We start from the raw sequence: 24,743 nt of genomic DNA, 5'->3' as shown, positions 1-24,743 counted from the left end.
GGAAGATGATTGTTTTAACCACACACAGACGTTACATCGCTCTCTGCACACACACCAGACTCCATTCAGAAAAACGGTGATTTAGAGTCTGGATTAAGCTGCCTTTTCCTTTGACAAAGTGTTTTTATTTATTATTATTATATCACATATATTATTTTTTATCCATAATGGACTTTAGTTTCTGCAATATTTCAATGAGTGGGAGAGAAAACCTTGAACCTTGTTGAAGACTTCAAACTCTGAGCCTGTTAGCGATGCTAGCTGAGTTAGCGATCCTGCAAACCTGCATTTATAAAACATGTGAGGCATCTGAACGCACCTTAAAAAGTATTGTCATGATTGGCACCGACCTTGTCACATGCATTTGTCTGTGTTTCTGAGTGTGTGTGTGTGTGTGTGTGTCTAGTCAGTCTAGTCGTCGCTGATGACGTCCACGTCCTCGCCTCCCGGCTGCTGTGTGGCTGCTCTCCAGCGGTTCACGTGCTGGCTGCCTTTCCTCTTCTGCTGAGCTTCAGGAGACTCTTCCTCCAACTTCTGACGCTTGTGCTTCGTCCTGCGGTTCTGAAACCACACCTTCACCTGCGCACACACACACACACAGACAGACAGGTGTGTCTTAATACATGGGAATTACATTTCATTCATAGATTTGTACTAGAGTACGCACATAGAGCAGCACGGATTATGTTGCAGCCATTACAGCCTGCTTCACTGCTGCAGGACAAACACATCTACTGGAGACACTCACACACTTTTGCTTTAAAAATAAAGCTGCTGTTTAAAAATACCTGATTTAAGTATTTCATGTGTATTTGCACTTTTAGCGCAAGAGTTGATCACATCCTTCAGCGTGTATTTTTCACCACTATTACTTCGGTTTCTGTCAGCTCTGAAACATCATTTAGAACTATTAGCACCTCAGTTTGGAAACCTTTGGAGAGTCAGTCAGCTACTCCTTCTCCTCCTGACAGTAATAATCATAAATGTGTGAGAGCCTCACAATGATTTAATATGTGTACGCTGGTAAAACATGAATGTGACATGCAGAACTGTTGGAACACGTCCGCCTGTCTGCAGGAGTCAAACGTGCTGACTAAGAGCTCGTGTTGCTCAATCTGTCAGAGTGAACCGGCTGTAAATCAGGATCATGATTGAAAATGATCTCAGCACTGCCAAAGGCCTCAGGAGACGTTTTAATATCAGATCATCTCCGTGTGACGGGACCGAGTGTAATTATGACACCGACATATCTGTCACTGTCATCTCTACGCTGCAGACCGATAAAGAAAATGCAACTTGTAGCTGCTCTCTGACAGAATGCAAACAAAGTCAGTGTTTTTTAACTTTATGAGCTTTTAGGGCTGCAACTAACAATCATCTTCATTATAAGTTCAGCATTTAAGCTGTAAAATTAAAAAAAAAACTCAACACAATTTTGCCACAGTCCAAAGAAACCTTTCTCAGATTGCTTCTAAAACCCAAAGACTCTTCCTTCACGTTCAGAAATGACAAAGAAAAGCAGCAAATATTTGACATTTCTGCTCTGAAAACGACAGAAATGATTAATGGATTATTAAAATAGTTGGCAATAAATGTTCTCGACTCAGAGACTCAGAAACAGTCTCTATAAATCCATCCAGTTCCCTTACGTACTAATTTGTTTAATCATTCATGCATTCATTTATCCACTGAATGAAGTATGAATAATCACTTTATTGAGTTTATGTACTGTGTTTAATTCCATCACTGCAGTACATCAAACAGGACTAAAACATTCAAACTGGGCCTGAAATAAATTGTGAGTACAATCATGACTTCATTGATAAATCAGATCAGAACATCTTCGGTTTCCCGTCTTACACGGACGGACGCTCCCGGTTGAATTACGGTGAAGTTAAAATGAAATATTAAAAAAACAAAGATGGCGGGTTTTATAACTCTTTGAAAAGAAACACTTTGACATTATGGACAGAAATGTTTTTCACTTTCTTCATGAGCAAGACGAGAAGTTTGAGCTGGACTCACTAATACAGACCATTAGGGCTGCAAACTGATTCTCCCACAATGCATTGCAAACAGGATGTGTTGTCATCAGCAGTTACTTTAAGAAATTGCAAAAGATGCCAAAGATATTTTGTCACTTCCTGTTATTACTAAATTGAAAAGAATCGTTTTGCATACCAAATGCAGTGATTTGGAACACAGCTATTAACCGTGGTTAGCTTAGCATAAAGACAGCTAGCTAACTGTCTAAAGTTATAAAAAGACATGTACCACCCACTTTAAAACGTACTCATTAACATGTTATAGTATTATTGCTAAGCTAAGCTAGGCTAATCACATGAGAGAGGTATCGATCTTCTCGACTAACTCTTGGCAATAAAGCTATAAGTTACATATCCGAAAATATAAAAGGATTCTTTTAAGTACAAATTTACATTAAAAGTAAAACGTAACAAAAGCCATCAAATAAATGGCGTAAATCTTTAAGTTAAGACATTTTTCCTTCTCGTTATGATAAATATATATTTAAAAACTCACTACATCATCATCAAATGTCTCATCACAAAGCAGAAGACCGGTTTTGTTTTTATTGTGACATTATTTTAAAGAATTATAAAATAAACTAATTAAATTAATCTAAGTAAATGTAGTTCTGCACACATTGGATTTTATTAAACAACGTGAACAAATATTATTGAATCTACATTCAGTATTTTTACAGTCTTCAGGCTTTATTATGTTCACAGTTGTTTATTAAATCAGATGTGAACGTTTTTGGATCAAAGCCTGAACTCTGTTAAAGGAACGCTAACTCGTTCATTATTGTCTATGAAAGTGCAAAGATTGTGGAAGCTTTCTGGTGTGATTAATAACTGATGGCTGATTGATGGATCTCGATCTCTCTCTCTCTCCCTCTCTCTCTCCCTCTCTCCCTCTCTCCCTCTCTCCCTCTCTCCCTCTCTCCTCTCTCTCTCTCTCTCTCTCTCTCTCTCTCTCTCTCTCTCTCTCTCTCTCTCATGAAGTGAGCTCATAAATAAAGTGGGATGATTCACGTCGTATCACTGGCGTCAGGTTCGTATCACTGTGGCGACCTGATGACAAACACTGTCAATCACTGTGAGAAAAGGTGGAGGGAGCGTCTCCGAGCTGACTAACCCACGACTCATCCCCTCCCCCATCATTCCTCTGCTGTGGATCAACGCCAGCGTCCTCGAACGCAGCCTGACGTCAGATCTACAGTTTATCCTGAGATACTCCGACATGCGTCTGAGAGTCAGTTATTGAGCAAGACATCAACAGGGCGGCGTTTGAGGTTCGATTCCCGTGTGGTCTGATGTCCTACATACATCCTCACACTGGTGGTTTCTTTAAGATGACTTATATGAAGGTGTGAGTGTGAATCGTTCAACTGTTGTTTGTCTGTTATCTTTATTTATTTTCCTGATGATTAAAGGAGTAAAACGTCCACTGAAAGAATTCTGCTGAAGATGTTCATTCTTTCATGCAATCATTTACTCATTCATTCATTGATTCAAGTTTTTTTCTTCATACACACGATTAATTATACATTCAGTTTATATTCATTCATTCATTCATTCATTCATTCATTCATGTCCTTGAAGACTTTCAAGAAACATCCAAGTTTTAAATGCTGCATTTCTGAAGTTCATGTCTTTGTAGAGTTTGTATCCATGCATTCACTTATTCATAAATTAATTAATTCATTATTCATTCATTCATTAATATATTTTAAATAATGTTAATTATTATTTATTCATCTATGTCTCATGGAATACTTAAAAGTAATAATTCATGTTTTAAATGCTGCATTCATTCATTCATTCATATCATCTAAATAAATACTGTGTCTAGCTGTTTACTCATGGAAATGTTGTATATGCATTCATACATTAATTCATTCATAATTCATTTATGCATGGGGGGAAATTGCTGCATTTCTGTTGCCATAACGTCATTCATTCATTCATTCATATCTTCTGAATAAAACTGTGTAATGTTTTTTTCTGCTGGAAAGTTTGTTTCCATGCATTCACTTATTCATTCACTTATTCATTTATTCATTCAGTTATTCATTCCTTCATGTATTTTTATTTTTGATGTGAATTTTGGAAATTTTTTAAATCCTTCATTTAATCATTCGTTCATCAATGTGCCCCGGAAGAATTCGTGTTTTTCTGGTGTTGTCAGCATTTGTCAACATGTTATCATTAACTTATCGATTCATTCATTCATGTCTTCAAATGTTAATGTTAAGGTGGTTGAAAGTATTGTGATTCAGAAATTCATTCATTTATTGATTCATTCATTCATATCTTCTACATAAATGTTGTGTTTAGGTTTTTCTGGAAGGTTTGTTTCCATGCATTCATTTTTTCATTCAGTCATTCATTCTTTCATATCTTATATTTTTTAAGTAAGCTTACTTAATTTTGGAGAGCTGTAATTAATTCATTCATTCATTCATTCATTTAATTATTTGTTCATCCGTGCGTCCTAGGAGAATTACATTCATTCGTTTAATGATTCATTTATTCATATCTGCTGAATGTTTAAATAGTTTTCTCCTGGAAAGTTTCTCCATGCATGCACTTATTCACTTATTCATTCAGTCAGTCGTTCATTCCTTCATATATTTTTATATTTTTAAATAATGCTTATTAATTTTGGAGAGTGGTGTTTCATTCATTCATTAATTTAATCATTTGTTCATCCATGTTTCCTGAGTTGTAATTCATTCATTCATTTCTTTTGAATACATTTACTTTAAAGGTGTTTTCTGCTGGAAAGTGTGTCCATGCATTCACTCCTTCATATTTTTTATATATTAGATAATCTTACTAAATTTCGTGTTCATCCATTCATTCATTCATTTAATCATTGATTCATCCTAGTATCCTGGAAGAATTTCTGCATTTCTGATGTCATTAATTTGTTTTGGTGCAGAACAATAAAAACAAGTAAAAGATTTCTGCTGTTGTCATTCATTCATTCATTCATTCATACATACATTAATATCTCCTGATTAAATGTTGTGTTTAGGTTTTTCTGGAAAGTTTGCATCCATGCATTCACTTATTCGTTCATCATTTAGTCATATTTTTAAGATAATGTTACTTTATGTCAGTGAGTTGTGATTCATTCATTCATTTAATTATTTATTAATTTATTAAATTCAAGATTAGATTTTAGTCGGCTTTTTTTATATAGAAAACATTCTATTCATCTCATAATACATTCATCACTCATTTGTTCAGTTATTAACAAACATGAGGTTTGCTCATTTATTCATTCAATCATTCATCCGTTCATGTGTCCTGAAAGAAATATATGCAACAATTAATATTTTAAATGCTGCATTTTGGATCAATCAATTATTCATTCATTCATTCACTTATATTTTCTGGAATTAACTTTGTTCTTTGCTAGTATTTTTGGCAGTTAACATTAATTAATTATATCATTCACCCATTCATATGTTCTGGAAAAACTGTTTTAGATTTTTTAGTTGACATTTTTCTTTATAAATCATTCATTCATTCATTCATTCATTCATTCATTCGATCAGTTATTCATTTTGTCAATTTACATTAAATTCTATCAAACTTACAGATGAATAATGCAACCAAACTATTTCAAATGCAGCATTTCTGAGTGCATTTACGTTCATTCACTGAGTGTGTTTTTTTAAACCATGCCAAATTCATGTATTCATGTATTCATTTAGTCACATAGTTCATTTTATTTTAGATAATTGTGCTTCATATTTTAAAAGCTACATTTCAGAATGTGTCGTTCATCAAGTATTTAAGATCATCTGATTGTTTACCCTTCATAACTGTTAATCATTCATTCATTCATTCACACGTTAGAGAAACTGGCACGCCTCTTGTAGCTATTTTCTCTGGGACACTCATTTTCATTCACTAATAATCAACTCAGTCTTGTCCTTTTTATTCTTGTGAACGTTTTCTTTGCTGTAATTGTAACTCTTTATATTCTCATCCAAACGTCAAGTAAAGGATCAGTCTGTCCTCTTCCCATCATGCACTCCTCCTCCCCCTCAGTTTCCCATGATGCCTACCTGCGTCTCGGTCAGACACAGCCCGCTGGCCAGCTGCTTCCTCTCCGCTCCGACCACGTAGTGATTTTTCTCGAAGGCTCGTTCCAGCCGCAGCAGCTGAGAGGGCGAGAACGCCGTCCGGATCCGTTTGGGTTTCCTGGAGAACGGGCCGTGAAGAAGAAGGTTCTCTGGACTGTTGTCCTCACCTGAACACAGACAGAGAACACCATGATGAACAAATGGAAAGTGGAAGTGGTTTACAGTGTGTACAGGAGAGACAGAGAGGCTGGCAGCTTTTTAAAGGGAATCGGATCAGACGAAAAGCAGAAAGAGGCCTCTGTCCCTGACGTCTCTGCTCTCTGTTGAACCGTCAGATAAACTGAAATTTCTTCTCTTTCTGTAGTCCTTCCTGACAGTTTGCAAACCAGCTTACAGGAACACTAACGCCCCCAACAGGACTGGAGTGGAACAAGGCGGAGAGGATTTTGGAAGGCAGGGGAATTTGGTCCCTCCTGCTCTCGAGTACGACTCAGTTCACCTCGTGTGTTGAATCCTGTGCAGGAGCATAAAATGCACCTCCCCAAGATGTCACGACATGAACACAGCAGCTGTGATTCTCTACAGAAACCACAGAGGACACTGTGCTCCATGCTAGCAGGTAGCTAAATGCTACATCATGTTTTCTTCCACATGAAGCTGAAGCTGATAAAGAGATTGTCAGTCTCCACGTCTCTCGATGATTCGTTCGAAACACACGTCGAACAGAGATGATGTGTGTCTGTGTGTGTGTGTGTGTGTGTGTGTGTGTGTGTGTGTCAGTGTTTGCTCTGGGATGTCTGGTTAATCTGATCAAACACCTGTGTGTGTGTGTGTGTGTGTTCGGATCTGCAGACAAACCGCAGCCTGACGTCTGACTCAGCGTTTGGCTCTGATGTCATCATTAACTAAATAAGATCAGTGTGGTAGTTAACACAAAACCATTTAAAGAAATGTTATTAAGTTTCACTTTCACACGATGAACACACACACACATTATAAAGACAAATCTGCAGCTGTGAGACGATAATGAAGTTTATCTTTCTGATATATAAACATGTTTTATGGATAATAAGTGCAGACAATAAATCTGATGGAAGAGGAAATTTAACTAAATGCGGCTTTATTTTGTGTGAATAAGAAGTTAGCCGACAACTAAACTTGCAGGTGTTTTTCCGTTGTGGTTCCACTGATTTCCCTTCGGTGGTTTACAGGTTCGATTTTTCACGGCTGAGATTGTCGCAGTTAAAAAACACAGAAGCTAATTTGTTTATCAGCCGCGATGTCGTGCGGTCGATCTGAGCGAGACTGTCGGTAAAAAGGGCGTTTTGTTTCTCTTTGTTTCCTCGCCTTCAAACCCACATTCAACATCTGCTTTACTTTTCCGACCGTTTATTGAAATCGTACGTAAATGTTTCTATATTATTTTACATAAACACAAAAGCACGCACAAGTTCTGCTCAACCGCTGCAGCTCGTCTGAAAGGAGCCGCCAACACGCCGTACGCAAAGGAGTCGGTTTACTGTCGGCTGCACGGAGGCGGGAGGACAATGATGGCGTGCAGAAAGCAGCCGACGCGACACGATCACGCCTTTTATTCAACGTTAGCGCAGCTTCAGAGATATTCATATGCAAACTGTGAACCGGGGCCGTGACTCAGGGAGGCTAGCGAGCGTCTCAGAGAAGCTGCACTTGCAAATTTGACGGTTTATTTCTGTTGAATGTCAAATTAGCCGAAACGATTCTTTCAGAGGTCAGAGGTCAGAGACGCTCTGCTGGTTTGTTCTTTTTTAAGCACTAAATTAATTTATTTGAGCCGAAGAATCTGAGCATCAACGCAGTTAATGTTCTGACAACTAACAGCAACGACTTAGAAACCTCAGCAGAACAGAAAACTAACTTACCTACTTAACTTAAGTAAAAAACTAACTTTTACATCAAACTGAAAAAACAAATCGCTCGAGGAGACTCGGAGAAATAATCCGCTGCAGGGAAACAACGCTGAGATTCTTCTTCTGCAGGATTCAACAACAAACTGACTCAAACTTTTCATGCCGACAAATATGTGAATTCTTCTTCTATGGTTATCAGACACAGCTGTTTGGGACAGGTACAACCTGAGGCAGCACAGACAAGAACCAGACTGGTCACCTGTTGACCCTGTTGGTGCAGCACAGCTCAGACCTGCTATTTATCCATGATGAATATATTTGTTGACATTTATTTCTTCATTTGAGTTGATTGGATCTCTTCTCCGTGCAAACTGGAAGAAGCTGACCTGAAACGTCCGCTCCGTGTGTTTCATATTTCAGACTTCTGTTGGACTGAATGTGTGACCTGTTGTCAAACACTCATCGCTACCAGAACTAAACAACTGAAGGGTAAAGATGCTGAATATTTTCAGCTGTATCCTTTGAGAAATAAAAGCTGTCACGTACAGATTAACTTCTTCAGACTACATGAAGCATCTTCTGCCGGGGACGAGATCAGAAGCGTCTGAAGCCTGAATAAATACATGAAAATAAAAGTGATATTTCTCTAATAAAGAAAGAATAAAGAAAGAAACATCCACAGACACACAGAGAGAGAGACTGCATCAAAGACACTCTGCTGCTGCTCTTCACCTCTGACCCTCACAGGTGACTTCCTGTCTGAAGGCTGCAGGTGTCAGACGTCTCTGATGACCTTCAGTTTAAAGGTTTTAAACCTTCGAGCAGCAGCTGCTGACGGACTGGAAGCAGTAATGACAGCATGCTGCAGACTAATGACAGAAGATCCTCGCTCACACTGCTCAACTACAACAAGTGTAACAACAGAACCAGAGGCAGGTCTGAAGACGTCTCTGTCGCCTGCAGGAGCCGAAAACTCAACATTCAGATTTTCTGTTCTGACTTTGAAAGCAGCAGAGCTGAAGAAAGAACAGATCTGAGATTTCCTTCTTTAGTTTCTTGACTTTGCATGAAGCCTTCATCAATAAGTAACACCCTGTGTGGTAGTGTTTTCAGTGATTGTCTCATCGAAGGTTTGTTGAACATTTTTACCAAATGTTCGACATTTTCAGTCTGTTTGAACATTTTCTGTTTGAACAGTGTTTTAAAAAGTTTGATGTAGTTTGATGAAGCGTTCCTACAGACGGTCCAGATTTAAAGAGCAGAAGAGATGCACGCACAGAAACATGTCAGACGCTCACAGGTCTGAAGGCAGCACAGCAGCATGCTGTCTCAGGATCACACTCCTGGATTATTTCTGACTTCGCTTGATCATGAATAAAAAATCTGTTTAACTGAACAAAGAGGTGAAATCTGTCTATGGATCAACTCACAGCTGCAAGAGACAAAATGCTTCCTTAAAGCTGCAGACAGACAAATGTATACTTCTTATATATTCTTATATAAGATGTACGATATAGTCTTAACGGGACGTATGACCGAACTTTTCAAAGCAGGAAACAAACAGAACTCACCGTCTGTTCGTCTTCTGTCCCTTCATCTTTGACGTCAGATTAAAACCTTCACCACAAAATGTTTTAGGAACCAAAATCTGAATCAGTCGTTTATGAAGCAGCTCAGAAGTAAAACTTGGCTTTTTTAAAGATGTCAATTTGATTTGCAAAGTTCTGCAAAAACAAAACAACTGCAGAGAGACAAGAACGTACTTCCATTCACCGAGCCTTCACCGACAGACTGCTGCAGCTGCTGCGATGACGGACCAAGAAGAAGAAGAAGAAGAAGAAGAATGTAAACAGAAGCAGCTGGAGAAGAGATCACGAATATGATCTGTCAATGCTCTTCATTTCCTCTATTCAGTTGGAATGGCTAATGCTGCTAATGCTAACTACCCACTTCTTCTTCTACTTTCTGTTAGAAACACATCAGGAACAGTTCATACATCACTTCCTGGAAAAGGATGGACGGAGCTATGGGGGGTCTTGACTTAACTCAATCATTTAAAAAGCGTGTAAGAAAGAGGAAGGAAAAAGCGAGGAAGATGACCGAGAGGAGGAAGAAAAGAGGAGGGTGGATGAGATAATGAAGCTAAAACAAGAGGTCAAAGGTCACTTGTGGAGTCTGATCTGTAGGGGCACTGCGGGGACGTTTCTCCTGATGAAACATGAAGGACGCAAAAAGGAAGAAGAAGAGGAACGTGAGGAAGCGATGGGGAGAATTAAAAATGTTTTTCATTAAGGGGATGTCGTTTCAGACAGCGCGCTCTGCTGCATTTCTTCAGCTGTAAACTCTGACTGCAATAACAAATGTTTCATGTCTCCTCATCCACAATGTTCTCTGCAACAATCGTTTTGTCGGTAGCGTTGTTTTGTAGCTGGTTTGTGAACACAGAGACTAGAAGCCAAATTGGTTCTTAAAACTGCTTCAAATGACAACAGGCATTTTTAGACCCAACGAATCAAAGTGAGAGGGAAAGTCCAGGGAACATGTGGCTGTCAGAGAGGAGGAGGAGGAGGAGGAGGAGGAGGAGGAGGAGGGCAAAGAGGGGGAAACAGGGAATCAGGAGGTAGAAATAAAAGGTCATGTCAGAGTGATGTTAATGAAAGAAATCAGCGAGAAAATCCTGAGAACATTTACACCGTCAGGGAGGAGGAGGAGGAGGAGGAGGAGAGGAAGGGCTGCTGGGGCAGATGGCACATCAGGCTCCCCTGGCACCAAATACAAGTCTAGACCTGTCAGAGTGTGTGTGTGTGTGTGTGTGTGTGTGTGTGTGTGTGTAACAGACACACTCCTCCTCACAGAGCGGGGTTACTTTAACAGGATAAAAAGCAACAATCAGGACGTGATGTTACCGGGAAATTATAAACTTTAAATCAGAGACTGTAGCTCTTTTCCGGCGGCCATGTTGGATTTCTTGTGCATCAAACTGTGACTCCAAGACAGAGAATATCAGGAAGTTCTGACAGCGACAAAATCTGCAGCATTCAAGACTTTAAACAAAGTAAAAAACTTTTTTTACAGTGTAGCATCAGTTCTTCTTTCCTCCTCCACTGTGTGTTTACATCTTTTTTCCCAGCTAGCTCCTGCTCTGCTAACTGTCTCTGTCTGTCCTTGTAGGCTCAATAGCAGACAAGCTAACGCTACGTTAGCTGCTAGCAGTGTTTCCAGATTTGGCTTCAGTTCCCACCTGACATGCAAACAGACATGGAAATACAGATTTTGGGATCTAAATGACTTGTTGCTCCAGTAGACGTGTTCATCCTGCAGCAGTGAAACAGGCTGTAATGGCTGCAACATAATCCTTGATGGGTCAAAGGTCGTCCACTAAAAGTTCTTGTTGTTTCCACTGACAGGCTCAGATTGTTATTCTAAGTGTGTGACAACATGACAGAAAGGATCCCTACAGAGATAGACCTTTTTGTTACAGAGGAAGAGGATTGTTTTAACCACACACAGACGTTACATCGCTCTCTGCACACACACCAGACTCCATTCAGAAAAACGGTTCTTTTACCGTTATTAGAACTGGTCTACCGCTGCCTTGATTGGTTAGTTTGTTTGTGATATTGTGTAGTGTTGGATCAGAGTTAACCCTTTTACACAACACAGTCACACAATAACACAAACTCACTAACCATCTGAGGCAGCGGCACAACAACAACAAGCAATCAATGGAGCATGGTGGCTTTGGAGAGAGCGATGCAACGGCTGAAAATGTTAAAAGAAAAAGGCTTAAAAGGTTCAAAAATCCCAGAATGACCTTCTAATAGTAAAAGGAAGAGTAACTGAGGTGAAGGATTCCTGACTCCACTTCACCTCCTTCCTCTGAGGAGGTTAAAACTACAACAACACTTGTAAAGAAGAGTGACAAAAGGAGGCCCCAGGAACAGGAGACAGTGATCTGAGTGGAGCCTGTCAGCTGCTTCCAGGTAATGAATAAAAATGTGTCTGAGAGAGCGGAGGAGCAGCAGACTGTGAGAGGAGGAGGAGGAGGAGGAGGAGGAAGGAGTTAATGGGATCACCTGTGTGGGAGAGAAGCGGCAGGTAACTTAACTCTGTTTACACTGTCGCTTTTTACAACACATTAAAAATCTACCAGAGAGCTGAGGTGTTCCACTGGAGCATCAAATGTGGATACATCCGCCGCTAAAAATAGTCCCCACCAAGGGCACTATTTTGTCTTTAAAAAACCTGCAGAGAGCCGCTTTAATGAGACCTTCAGAGCTGCACACCGAGGCCCTCGAAGGGTTGTTCTCTTTTGATTCTTTACTGTCGATTTTAGTGAAATTATCGAGACTTTTCTGCAATCTTTAAATACAAAACTCATCCAGAGAAGATCCAACCACTGAGAACAAAATCCTTTAATCTGACATGTGAAGAGCTGTGTGTGTGCGTGTGTGTGTACAACGTGGCCTGCAGTGTGATCTATTAGCTGCTGTGTGTGTGTTTGTGTATATTTGGAAATACGCCTAAGCGTGTGTGTGTGTGTGTGTGTGTGTGTGTGTGTGTGTGTGTGTGTGTGTGTGTTTAAACAGGTTCCTGCAGATCACCTGCTGGGACGACATGCAGCTAACAGACTCCTGCTGGGACCCTAACAGAAGCCCCGCGGCCCCTTCAGGGTCCACAGCCTCACTTTGACAAACGCACTCATGGTGTAATAACTGCAGTGGAATTATTATTAATAATATTATTAGTAAATATTTTAAATATATTTAATCAACCTTCAACGGTCTTTAAATGATTCGAAATGAAGATGCAACATCGTGTTTTTTTTATTTACCTTGTTTTGTTAATAAAATAGTTTTTGATTCTTTACAAAGAAATTTAAAAAACTTTATTTTTCTGTGAAGTAAAAAACTGAAGACAAACACCTGAAATGTTCGGACATTATGTAAAAGTGAAAGCAAACATAATGCTCGAGTTAGCAGGACGTACTGACACATACTGAATAATGATTATGATGCTGTTAGAGGTTAGTTCATGTCTTTCTGCTCATTCTGAATTTGACGGCTGTTTTAAAAGCGCTCTCACGCAGCGTCAAATGTTTAGAAATAAAAAGACAAAATTAAAACCTCGTCCAGATTAAATGTCTTCAAGAAAGTTCTAAAGATGTTTTCATTTCGAGTTTTACGAACATTACGAACATTATGAACATTATGATGTTCGTGGGCCTTAAAAACGAAGATGCTTTTTTATCCCTGACATTTTGAAGACAAACTGATGAAGTGATTTACTGAGGAAATAACAAACACATGAATCAATAAGAACTCACAGAGAAGACAGCATCCGCTGCATTAACCCTTCATGCACGCTCTCCGAGCTTTAATAACAACACCGAGCGTTAAACCAACAACGCGCTCGCTGACGTGACGACTGACGGACAGACTCAACAAACACTGCTCATGTTGTGACTCAAACTGTCACCTTGTGTCAATAAAGTTTGTTTGAATTGAGCTAAATCTGTTTTATTTACTCATCATCACAGACAGGCAGGGTCAACTGCATAAAAACCAATGACATCACAGTCTGAGGTCAAAGGTCAAGAGCGACCACAGAGAGAAGTGTTCAGCTCTTAGCTGCAGGAGAAGGACTGATATCACACGCTACAGGATGAAAGTTTTAACTAATGACTGTTTTACAGCGTTACAGAAACACGCGTCGGTCAGCAGAAGAAGAACACAAGAACCTCCGTGCGTTCTGATTTAGAACCTGAATAAATGTATTTAATTACAGCAGGAAGGAAAAGGAGCTAAAGAGAAAGTCCACTTCCTGTCTGTGTTTCTTCTTCTTCTGTTTAATTAAAGGAGTTCAGCTGCTTTTTAGTGAAGAAGAAGAATCATTAAATTCTCTTTTTATGAAATTAAAGAGGAAATAATTTAATACTCTGACTACAAAAACTAAGAAACTATAAAGGTCATTTTAAAATTACTTGAAACATTTTGTATTTATTTCTTAAATTCATTTATTTATTTGTTTTTATAAATTCGATGCATTCATTTAATTTAATCATTTTTATCACTTTTTATGAACTTTTAATTATTCCCAGGATTTATTTTATTTCAGTGTAAAGAGATTTTTATTACATCCGGTTCCTGAGACGTTTTCTTGTTTTATGGTTTAATTAAACTGATCATATAAAAGACACTCATGAGACTGGAAATTGATTCCACTTTTATTTGATGTATTTGAGATTTATTTAATTACCCTAATTCAGTATTAATGTGCCGTTCAATTCAATATTATAAATGTTTGAGTTTAAATTGTTTTCTAATACAAGCTTGTAATTTTAATCTCCGGAGACTTCCTGCTGTAATAATTATTAATCGATTTTTTTTCCTCTTTAATTCTCCGTCATGAAGTCTCCGCTGGTTCGCTCCCTCGTTTCGTCAAAATATAATCAAACAACAGCTGAGAATTATAAAAACTATAATCCTCCTCGAAGCGAGGCGAGGACGAAACATGCCGGAAAAACACGAAGACAACGTTTATTTGATTTTTATGTCGAGAACTCAGTTTGTTTCTGTGATGTTTGATCACAAATATTTCTTTATAATCTGTTTAAAATAATTGGACTGAACGAAAAGTTTTCCCCTCCTAAAATGAAACAATGGCAGAAGTTATTTTTACATCAGCTCCTCTAAAGTCGAAATAAAAGCCTGAACTAAAAGAATAATAAAGTTAAAACAAGCGGCGGCCCCGAGCCAGAAAATCTGATGGACTGGTCATCTTTTCATTTTTGATAAACTGAAACAAACTTTTAACTTCGACTTCAAAAAAAAAAGTTTTAGTTGACTTTTATTTTGAAAAACGACAACACGAGTTAGCGCGCTAAATATGCAGACCAATGAAAAGATGAGGAGAGAAAAACTACGACGAGATTGTTTCTTCATTTCTTCTCATAAACTCTGAAAAATAAAAAAAACTGTTCATTTAATTCTCATGAACGGCCTCTGTAGATGAATCAATGGTGATTAACTGATGATTAATTGATGACTGCATGTTCGTATTAATTTAACAGGAACGTTTAATGGAGTTTGGTTGTTTCTAAAAAATACTTTAAAAAGACAAAACTGTAGGCCTAACAATCTCACACACACACACACACACACACACACACACACACACACACACTGCTTTGTCATAACAGGCCTGTAAGAATACTGCAGGATATCAGAGAGGATTATCATCATTAAAAGGTCAGAGGTCACTCGTGCTGCAGCCTGAAGAAAAACCAAAGCGAGCGTTTCCTAAATAAGAGTTTTCATGTAGCAGGAAAAATTAAAAGAAGCTAAAAATAAAAACAAGATTCTTTGATGATTTATTAAAATGAGTCCGTGTGGGGGAGGAGGGGGCGGAGGGGGCGGAGGGGGAGTCTGTTCATCAGAAGACGTGAGAAGCTTTAAATAATAAACTGACAGAAATGATCCTAAAAACACAAAATACACGAATGAAAGAGGGAAACTCAAGTTCCAATATTAACATTGAATGAATAACACATATTAATATTAATATTGATATTAGTTTATAGTTTATAGTAGTATTACAGTATATATAGTTTAGTGAACTACAGAAAAGAGCTCCGAGATAAAAACAGTGAACGGACACAATATAATGTTCTGCAAATTCTCCAAAGAGAAGTCAATACAACGATCAGTAATCAATAATTACTGAGGCAGTCAGACTGTAGTAACCTACAGCTGTGTAAAAGGCCCTACTGCGAATACACGACCTCAGCGGTACGAACAGGAGGCCTACGTATCAGACAGAAGTTTCGAGAGTAATCTGGACATTGTTACCTGGAAAATTAAATTTAGTAGGCAACACAAATCAAAACATTTGGTCAATATTATTATTAATATTACTATTACTATTACTATTATTATTATTATTATTACTATTATAAAAGCTTCAGAAAAGGGACAGAAGAGAGAAGGACGAATATCACCATGAAAAGAAAAAATCAGAGTGAAGTCAGAAAATCATCCGGATATTTCTGGTGCAATATTCCGACTGACTCTGATTGAAACACAAACTCACTGTGACTCAGGCTGATCAATAAAAACTGTTAAAATATCAAAAAGAAAAACTTACAAAGACAAGACAAACTAAATAAACTGAACACTTCAACATTTCACTAAATCAAAGCTGCACAAAAACACGAGAAAAAAGGGGAATGCACTAAAAATAAATGTATTTATCAACGTTATAAAGCACTCAGTATAACCCCCTCCCCCTCTCCCTCCCTCTCCCCCCGACTCACCTTGGAAGCGGTGTCCCAGGTATCGGCCCCGCAGCACCCAGGGGTAGAAGCTGAGCGCGTCGCGGTGCTGCGGGCTGAAGAAGCTCTGCGGGGGGATCTGCAGCGGGTGCAGTGGTAGCCCGCCGGGGCTCTGCGCGTGCGTCCCGGGCTCCTGGAGCACCATGTCCGGCCCGGCTGGGTACAGAGTCCTACCGCTTCCCCCCTGGAAGCACGAGCCGAAGACCCCGGCGGCTGCAGCGGCCGCAGGGTGCAGGGACTCCGGGAAGCGGAGCGCCGTGGGCCGGATGGGCTCATCCCCGGAGCCGCCGCTGTGGCTGATCGCCTCCTTCCCCACCAGAGACTCTATGGTGAAGCATTTCTTGTTATTGCTGTGCTGGAACATTGTAAGCATCTGGAGCAGCAGGAGGAGGAAGATGATGAAGATAAGAACAAATCGGCGTCCAGTTAGTCCACTTCCTCGGGCTCGGGGAGCTCAGACTCCTAGCTGCCCCCGCTGATCCATAACTCTCCAAAGAGTGCGTAAAAGCCGCGCGCAGATCCGGATTTCTGCACCTGGACGTGGGTGAAGTTTCCCCGCTCTCACCTGTGTGCGGGGCGGTGTCTCTGCCCGCTCCTCTCGCCTCGGCAGCCGCGTGCAGGATTAATAAACTCCCCTTAAAGTGTCCGGTCAGAGATCACAGAGCAGCGGGGATCCTCGAAGCAGCGGCCGGGTTTGGAGCACTCTGCGGCGGGGCTGCGGGCTCTGATCAGTCGGTGTCTCCTCGCGCCTCCTGCCGCCACATGCTGCATCTGAAGCGGAGCCGGAGTGTCTGTCAGTCAGCGAGCTGTGGAGGGAGATACCTGCCCTGCCCTCCCCGGCAGAGGTGCGCTGAGCATGCGCAGAGACGACCTTTCAGACAGCCATTTTGTTCATCAGGAGGAGGATGGATAAAAGTGATGACTGACAGCGATGAGGAGGATAAAGATGAAGTACGTGATTCAGAGGTTGATGATGATGCGACACTGATGAGGTCATGACACTAATGACGTCATTGCTGTACATTTGTGGCCCAAATTAATCAGAATTAATCATCAATAATCACCTACAATATCCTGTCAATCCTCCTTTAAATGAGCGCTTACATAAAGTGTGTGTGCATTTGTGTGTGTGTGTGTGTGTGTGTGTGTGTGTGTGTGTGTGTGTGTGTGCCACTGTGAGCGACAGGTCAATTGACACAGAACAAGAGATTTGACCCCTGGAGGTCAAAGGTCAGAGGAAGCTCCCTCTTTAATCTGTTGTTCTGTGTTTGTCACAGCGAGACGTTTCCAGCTCTCGTTAGCTCCGACAGCAGACTCAAATTAAATCATCCTGTTCATGAAAACATCAACAGACTTCAAACTCAGTTCATTCAATTAAAAGTTGTTTTAATTGTTTTAAATCGGAGCTTTTTATTTTTATTCTAAGTAATCCACCTGTTTGTGACGTTTACATTCACCTGTTGTTGTTACAGCTGCTGCCATTCAAAGGTACAGATACAGAACATAGAACTAAATGTAAACTCTTCAGAACCTGAAATTTACTGCATATTTTTGTGCATATATTTTGAATGAAGGATTCTTACTTGAACAGTTTCATTACACAGCTGGAATCAGCAGCACACGAGGGGATGTAGACGAGAGGAAAGACGTGCAGTCGTTTAATTGATGACTTGCTTGAAGAGAAGCGTCATGGAGACCTGAAGGCTCTCTCTGACCACGGTGTCCACACACACGTGCTGCTGTTTCAGCCTGAACGTCTGTAAAAGAACAGGATCGATGGATGTGAGTTCATCTACATGCTCCCTCATGAGTCCTGACAGCTTCGGTGTTGCAGGCAGGAAACACAGCTCACGTGAAGGTCAGCAGTTTGGTGTTCCTGCTGCCCGACACCAACAAGGAGAAAATTCTGAACATTCACGTTAAACTGTGTTTGAAAGTCAGAAAAGTTTAAACGTATTTGTTGTGTTTGTGAGACTCGTGTCCTCGGACACCATGCAACCTTCTGATTGGCCCCTCCCTCCCGGCCCGGCCCGGCCCGGCCCGGCCCAGACTCGAACCCTCCCGTGCAGCTTTTGGACCTGGAGGACAAATGGCAGCTCATTCTGGAGCCTCTAATTGTGGCCCGGGAGGCTCCACAAAGCCCCCCTGCCTCCTCCCTCAATGAGCTGCCCTGTGGAGGCCCGTGTGAACCGCAGAGCCCCTTTTTCCTCCCATCCGGCCTCAGTGTGTCGGCCCCCGCGGCCCCCGCGGCCCCCGCAGCCCCCGCCCCCTCCACATGTTAATTAATAGTTCTTACGGGCAGATTTGGACGCGGCTCGGCTTTGATTGAAGGCGGCCATTAGCATCGATTAATTGTGCCTCTGGCGTTTCATGGGCACTGTGAAAGGAGGAATTAAGTGGTGTGAGTGATTGTGAGTTAAAATGTGATTATCGTCCCGCGGCGCCGCGCCAGCTAACTGCTGCTAAGCCCTCTTGAAAGTGAAGGGGCGACTCCTCTCATTAGAGCCCAACAAGGGGACGATATTAACAGGAAATAACTGCAAATTTCTCTCTTCCACTTTAATCTCTCCTCTTTATGTTCCACGTGAAAAGGGCACTTAAAAATGTAAAGGAGGGGAAACGTGGAGCGTTAGTGACGCGGCTAAACAGCGACAGTGATGATACAGTCGTCCAGCCGGTGGACGTCACCTCACAGCTTTTCTTTTTGTCCAACACAAAGGTTCAGGTTTAATTGGGCAACGAGGAGCAGCTGCAGGAGGGTCAAACATGGCCGCAGTTTGGCGCCGGTTCTGGTTCATGTTCAGCGTGTGTCTAAGGATCCACAAACACTCAGAGCAGAAACTACGAAACAGTCCTTTAACAGTTAAAGGTTTAAAGTTCTGAGGATGCAAACTGTGAAACAGGAAGTTAAAACTACTTTAAACCTTCTAAACTAACCTGCACCAAACACCGATAGGAGCAGAACTCCACCAGGTCTGAAACGTGTCCCTCTCCACTCATTAGCAGGGGTGAAACAGCGCCCCCTGCTGGACAGAGCGATACACAGGGGAGGTTTAACAAACTGTTTAAACAGGCTCAGATAAAATCAGCAGCGTCCTCTGTTCGATAATGAGATAATGAATAATAAAGACAAAACAGTATGTGGAATTTTCTCCTGCTTTTGATGCTTTTATTCAGTAAATAAAGTTTCCTAAGTTAAAGATATAATCTCGAAGTTCGCAGTCCGTTCTATTTGGCGCCCCCTAATGGCAATAAAAAGGCACTGGGGTGCTTACGTCCAAATGTAACCAGACGTCCACGGTCGGCTCCGGTTGTAACTCTTGATTTTCCTGGCTGACGGTCGCTTTCCTTTTCAGACTGTTTGCTTCATCTGAGCGTCGAGTTTGTTTCTTCTTCTTTGGATTTTCACTTCTTGTTGAAGTTGTATCTGTAGTCATCCATCTTTTCTTTGTTTGTTCAGCCATAGTAGATTACTGTTTACTCGCAACACTTGCAGAGAGCGGAGAAGCAGCCGCTTAGCTCCGCCTACCCTCTCTGGCAGACCAACCACTGCTGGCTGATGGAAAACGCGTCACTAACTGGGCGCCGCCACAGACACCCAGCCCATAATAATACTATATACTGCAGATGAAAGGCTTTCATCAGTGGGCCACAGGCTCAGTCACCATGTGTTACCTCATTCAGAGAGAGAGAGAGACTTACAGACATTTATTTACATGAACATCTTCTAGATGATTTCTTTAAACTGACTTTTCGTCTCGCTTTAATCCCTCTTTCGTTTCCTTTCTCCAACTGTTTTTTCATCCATCTCTTCTTCTTCACCTCCCTCCTCTTCACTCTCCCTCTCTCTGCTTCAGGTGTTTCCAGGTGGCTGTGAAGTGTCATGGGAACACTGTGACATGACAGCAGAGCCTGTGACCCATGGCTCACACACACACACACACACACACACACACACCAGGAGGTGACCTGCAGCTTTCAGGTATTGTGTCAGCGTGTCAAACAGTCGCTGACACACTGATCCCTCCACATCCGCTCACACACACGTCTTCTCTTCGCTTCTTGAATGCAGGTCAGGGGTGTTGGCTGTGCTAGGTCTACACGCACGCGCACACACACGCACACACACACGCACACACACGCACACAAAGACATGGCGTTTGGATAAAAAGGAAAACTGATCAAAGGCAAAACAAACACTGAGAGTAACAATAAAGTGAAAACTGAACAAAATAATAGATTAAAATCAAAACATCGAGATGTTGTAAAGAGAATAAAATCAGGATGATTATGAATGAAATAAATAAAAAAACGACTAAACTGAAATATTCCTAAACACACGCAGCATCCTTCAGTCACTGATTTCAGAAAAGAGACTCAACAGCATCACCAGAGGTCAAAGTTCACTGAGTGGAGACTGAGTGAACCTGGACGCGTGTTTTAGGACCTTTAAAAACTTTACAGAAGGAGAAGGTTCAAATCTGTCCAACAGTCGTTACCCTGTGTTATAAAGGTCACAGGTTTCATCCCTGCAGCAGCTTCATGTGCAGACTGTGCTGTGACAAACACCTGAGCTGTCCACACTGCCCTCTGCTGTTCTCTAGTGGTCAGACAGGTGTATTACACCAGCTGATCAGAGCAGGGCTCTTCTTCTTCATACGGATTCATGACTTTTTGACGTGATAAAGGGAGCCGATTCCTCTCGGAGTGTTCAGACCACAGCAAAGCTAATCCTTAATACAAGGTCAATGAAAACAGGGGAAATAGATGCAGATTAAATATGCAAGTTTAATTTTTTGCATTATGCTGTGAAGCCAAAGCCAATCACCTTTAAGGTTCTCCTAACCCAGGAGTTACATTTATATTGTACACCAAACTCCATTCAAAGAGACCTGACAAATACCCGTTAGCATGATAGCATGTTAGCATGATAAATCCAAGAAATAAAATGTTATTTTCTGATTGTTTGAACACACTCACACCTGTGCAACACCTGGCAGATTGTGTGTTAATCATGCTGAAGCCAAAAACATACCCAAACCTGCAGGTCTACGCTGAAGGCTACATCCTACCATCGACACAGAAAGCAGAAACCATCTTCTCTATTGTCATCGTTGCAAACTGGCAGGTCTCAGCGCACTGTGGACAAGAGCACTGCAAGAAGTTTTAACGCTCAACTCTGAATCTTTGGTTGGAACTGGCCTTCCAACCAAACAGAGAGAGAGAAGAAGTGCAGCAAAGAGAAAGATGCAGAGATATGTAGCCCCAGAGCCCAGCTGGAGGAGGCTCAGGCTGAAGACAGAATGATCTCCAGGAGAGCTCCAACATCACAGATCTTCAGGTCACACTGGAGGAGATGAGGAGACAGATTGAGACTCTGTATAAAGAAGTGGAGACGATGAAGGTGCAGCTCTGCACGGCTGAAAACAACCGTAAGGTGACCAATCGTTGCCTGAAAGTTCAGCTTCCAGACAAAGATGTTGCAGAGGTCGAAGCTCGCTCAAATGTCAAACAGCTTAAGCAAGAACTTTTATTTCAGATGGCTGAAGCTCAGAGGGTGCAGGAGGAGTTGAGCAAGATGGAGGAAGCTCTTCTAAAAAAAAAGGCAGGCTAAAAAGACTGTTGAAAGATGCAGAGCTCCCATCGTGCCGAAATGGAGGAACACAAAGCAGACATCAACAGGATCACAGCCGACCTGAAAAAGACAACGAGCTCTGATCGAGACCGAGCTCCTCCGCATGCAGCAGGAGAACACCTCCCTCCTGGAGTCCACAAACTCCATCCAGACTGAACAGTGTCCGCAGCAGGGGACAGATATGAAGCTCCCTGATAATACAATATAGCACACCTGTGATCAGTGCGTCGAGGACTGGAGCCTCTGTACATGGGGCTCCTGCTCTGCCAGCTGAGCTAAACCAGCGCCCGCCAACTTTTCTAATTATATATGTGTTGGTCAAAATATCGTTCTCTATATTATGTGACATCCTGGTTAGCTAAAGAAACTACTTAGATAAAGACGCCTGAGCCTGACTGTTTAGTTCCTTAATATGCTGTATCTATGTTTATGAGCAAGGCTGGAGGGTCAGGTCTCCATGGAGGGTCATCATTTAAGCCTAAACCAATATCTTTACCAAAACCTAACCGTCAGTCTGTTTCACAACTTTAAGAACGTGTTAGAAATGTTTTACAGCAGATTCAGTTGCAGCTTTTTATTTAGTCAAGCCAAAAACAAAAAGAGAAACAAACCGCTGGACTAGAATCCAAAAAATGAAAAGATGAAACAAGTTTTTACAAGTAAGAAGAAAAGAAGATTCAAAACTATACAACATGGAAAAATCTCTCTTATACAGACTCCTGGTAAAATACTGGTCAAAGTGCTAGTGCATAAGGAGAAAGAGTCGTCAAAACACTGACAATTGTTTTTTTGGCAATACAAAAGGTCACGTCCCATAAATGCATAAACAAAAAGGGAAAGAAATAACCCATTGTGGCAATATTTTCACATCTTAAAAAGTAACAACTATAACGGACAGCATTTTAAAGGCAAAATGTAGACAGATTATTGTTCTGTGACCGTTGATCGAGTGGGTGTAAAACCTTCATGATGAGTCAAACAGGAGACCATGGAAAGCTCTAAATAAGTGAACAAGCTGATAATGGGTAGCAGATCTACATGCTGCCTGTTGTAAAGTTGCTAACAGTTTCAACAGTGCTAACGTCTGAGGAACTAAGAGCTAAGCAGGCCTAAATATTAGAAAGTAGCACATTAGCTGAGCTGAACCAAACATGAATTAACCCTGTTTTGATGGAGAGTAAAATGCAGTTGTTAGACTGACATTTGTGTCTTTTTTAAAGTGATTGTCTACTAGCATCCCAGCTAACTTTGTGAGCAATTTTAGCTTGCTGTTTACATCCAGCTGGAATGTAATTACAAAGCTAGCCAGCCTAGCCTGCCAAATAGCCCACAAGAGTTCTTTACAACACCAAATAGCTAGCTTGTCATCTTGTACTTAGCTAACTCGTAGATACCCAGTGAACTATTTTGGTTTCCTATTTCCAGCATGACACAAGCTAGCTAGAATGTAATAAGCTAGCTCACCAGCCACATAAGCCTGCCTAATAGCCCCCAAAAGTTTTTATGCCACCAAATAGGTAGCTTGTTATCTGCCGCTAAGCTAATGTTGGCGAACGTGCTGTGTAATGAGTTAGCTAACAAGCCACATTAGCCAACCAACTAGCCTTCAACAGTTAACTACTTCGCAAAATAGCTAGCTTGTTTTCTGGTACTTAAGTTAACTGGTGGTGGCAAAGCTAAGCTTAGCTTGACAGTATTCAGCCTCCCAATAGCATCCAAAAGTTAACTATGTCACCAAATAGCTAGCTTGTTATTAGGTAACTGGCAACAACTTAGCTAACTTTGTACGCTTTTTTTGGGTTGCTATTGTCAGCATGTTACCAGCTCGCTTCAGTCATGAGCTAGCCTGCCAGCCACATTAGCCTCGACTAGAGTTCACTACGTGACCAAATAGGCAGCTTGTGTTCTGGTACTTTGCTAACTGGTGGCGACAAAGCTAATCATATGAGCTATTTTCACTTGCTATTGCCAGGCATCACTTGCTAGCTAGCATGTGATTAGTTAGCTCTCCATTAGACTGGTTGGGTTACGTAGTTGATTCTTCAGAGCTTAATGGCACAGCGCTAGCTATTTAGCACACAATTTAGCTGAGTCACTCCCTGCTATGACTAGACACCAAAAGTCACCTGCCCCATTAGGACTCCATATTTACCAACCTGTGATGTATGCTAATGTGCTAACTGTGAAGGTTCTCAGTCAGCCAGGTCATGGTCATTTTAAGATTGATCCAAAAGGCTACTGGACCTGGTTAAAGTTCTTGAAGACGTTTCACCTCTCATCCGAAAGGCTTCTTCAGCTCTGAACTGACTGGTGGATGGAGGCTTATATTTCTCACTCCGTCCTCCAGTCAGTTAGAAGTGAAGAAGCCTTTCGGATGAGAGGTGAAACGTCTTCAAGGACTTTAACCAAGTCCGGCTGCCTCTCGGGTTAAACTTAGAATTGCTAACATTATTATAACACATATTTTAACAGGATCATTTACCATTTTGCCATGTTAACAATAAGCTTATAATTAGCATGTAACAATTAGCAAGTTAGAATTCTAACCGTAGCATGTTAGCATGTGAGAATACCATGTTAGCATCAATCTCAAAGTACCAGAAAGCAATTAAATTGTGATTATTCATCTGAAGAAAGTTAGAAACAAATTCAACAAAGACAACCAGCCAAGATGTTAGCATGCTAAAAACATAAAGATTAATTTAGCAAGAAATCGTTTTTTTACTGATTTAAACTAAACGTAAAATTAACGTCTGTTGTTCG

The 24,743-nt window shown here is 41.0% G+C and overlaps 1 protein-coding gene across 1 annotated transcript; it reads right to left on the bottom strand.

Moving 5' to 3' along the window:
* Positions 1 to 375: 375 nt before the first annotated feature.
* On the bottom strand, positions 376 to 16,709 carry emx3 (empty spiracles homeobox 3). Its single transcript, XM_069670446.1, has 3 exons — positions 16,328 to 16,709; positions 6,107 to 6,291; positions 376 to 579 (listed from the first exon to the last, which is right to left on the bottom strand). The coding sequence occupies exons 1-3, from the start codon at positions 16,707 to 16,709 to the stop codon at positions 412 to 414; spliced, it is 735 nt and encodes a 244-aa protein (XP_069526547.1). The 3' UTR covers positions 376 to 411.
* Positions 16,710 to 24,743: the final 8,034 nt, after the last annotated feature.

The sequence above is a fragment of the Semicossyphus pulcher genome, unplaced genomic scaffold (genome assembly GCF_022749685.1).
Source record: "Semicossyphus pulcher isolate SPU_LCO1_2020_fin unplaced genomic scaffold, fSemPul1.0.p SCAF_2, whole genome shotgun sequence".
NCBI lineage: Eukaryota > Metazoa > Chordata > Actinopteri > Labriformes > Labridae > Semicossyphus > Semicossyphus pulcher.
This window is presented reverse-complemented; position numbering and strand designations above follow the sequence as displayed.

What these genes read in the sequence shown, in the direction of transcription:
- emx3 (XM_069670446.1), bottom strand. Translation starts at nt 16,709, where the DNA reads ATGTTCCAGCACAGCAATAACAAGAAATGCTTCACCATAGAGTCTCTG. An exon ending in CCTGGGACACCGCTTCCAAG is followed by an intron (nt 6,292 to 16,327) that starts GTGAGTCGGGGG and finishes GTCTGTGTTCAG; the next exon opens with GTGAGGACAACAGTCCAGAG. An exon ending in TGTGTCTGACCGAGACGCAG is followed by an intron (nt 580 to 6,106) that starts GTAGGCATCATG and finishes GTGTGTGCGCAG; the next exon opens with GTGAAGGTGTGGTTTCAGAA.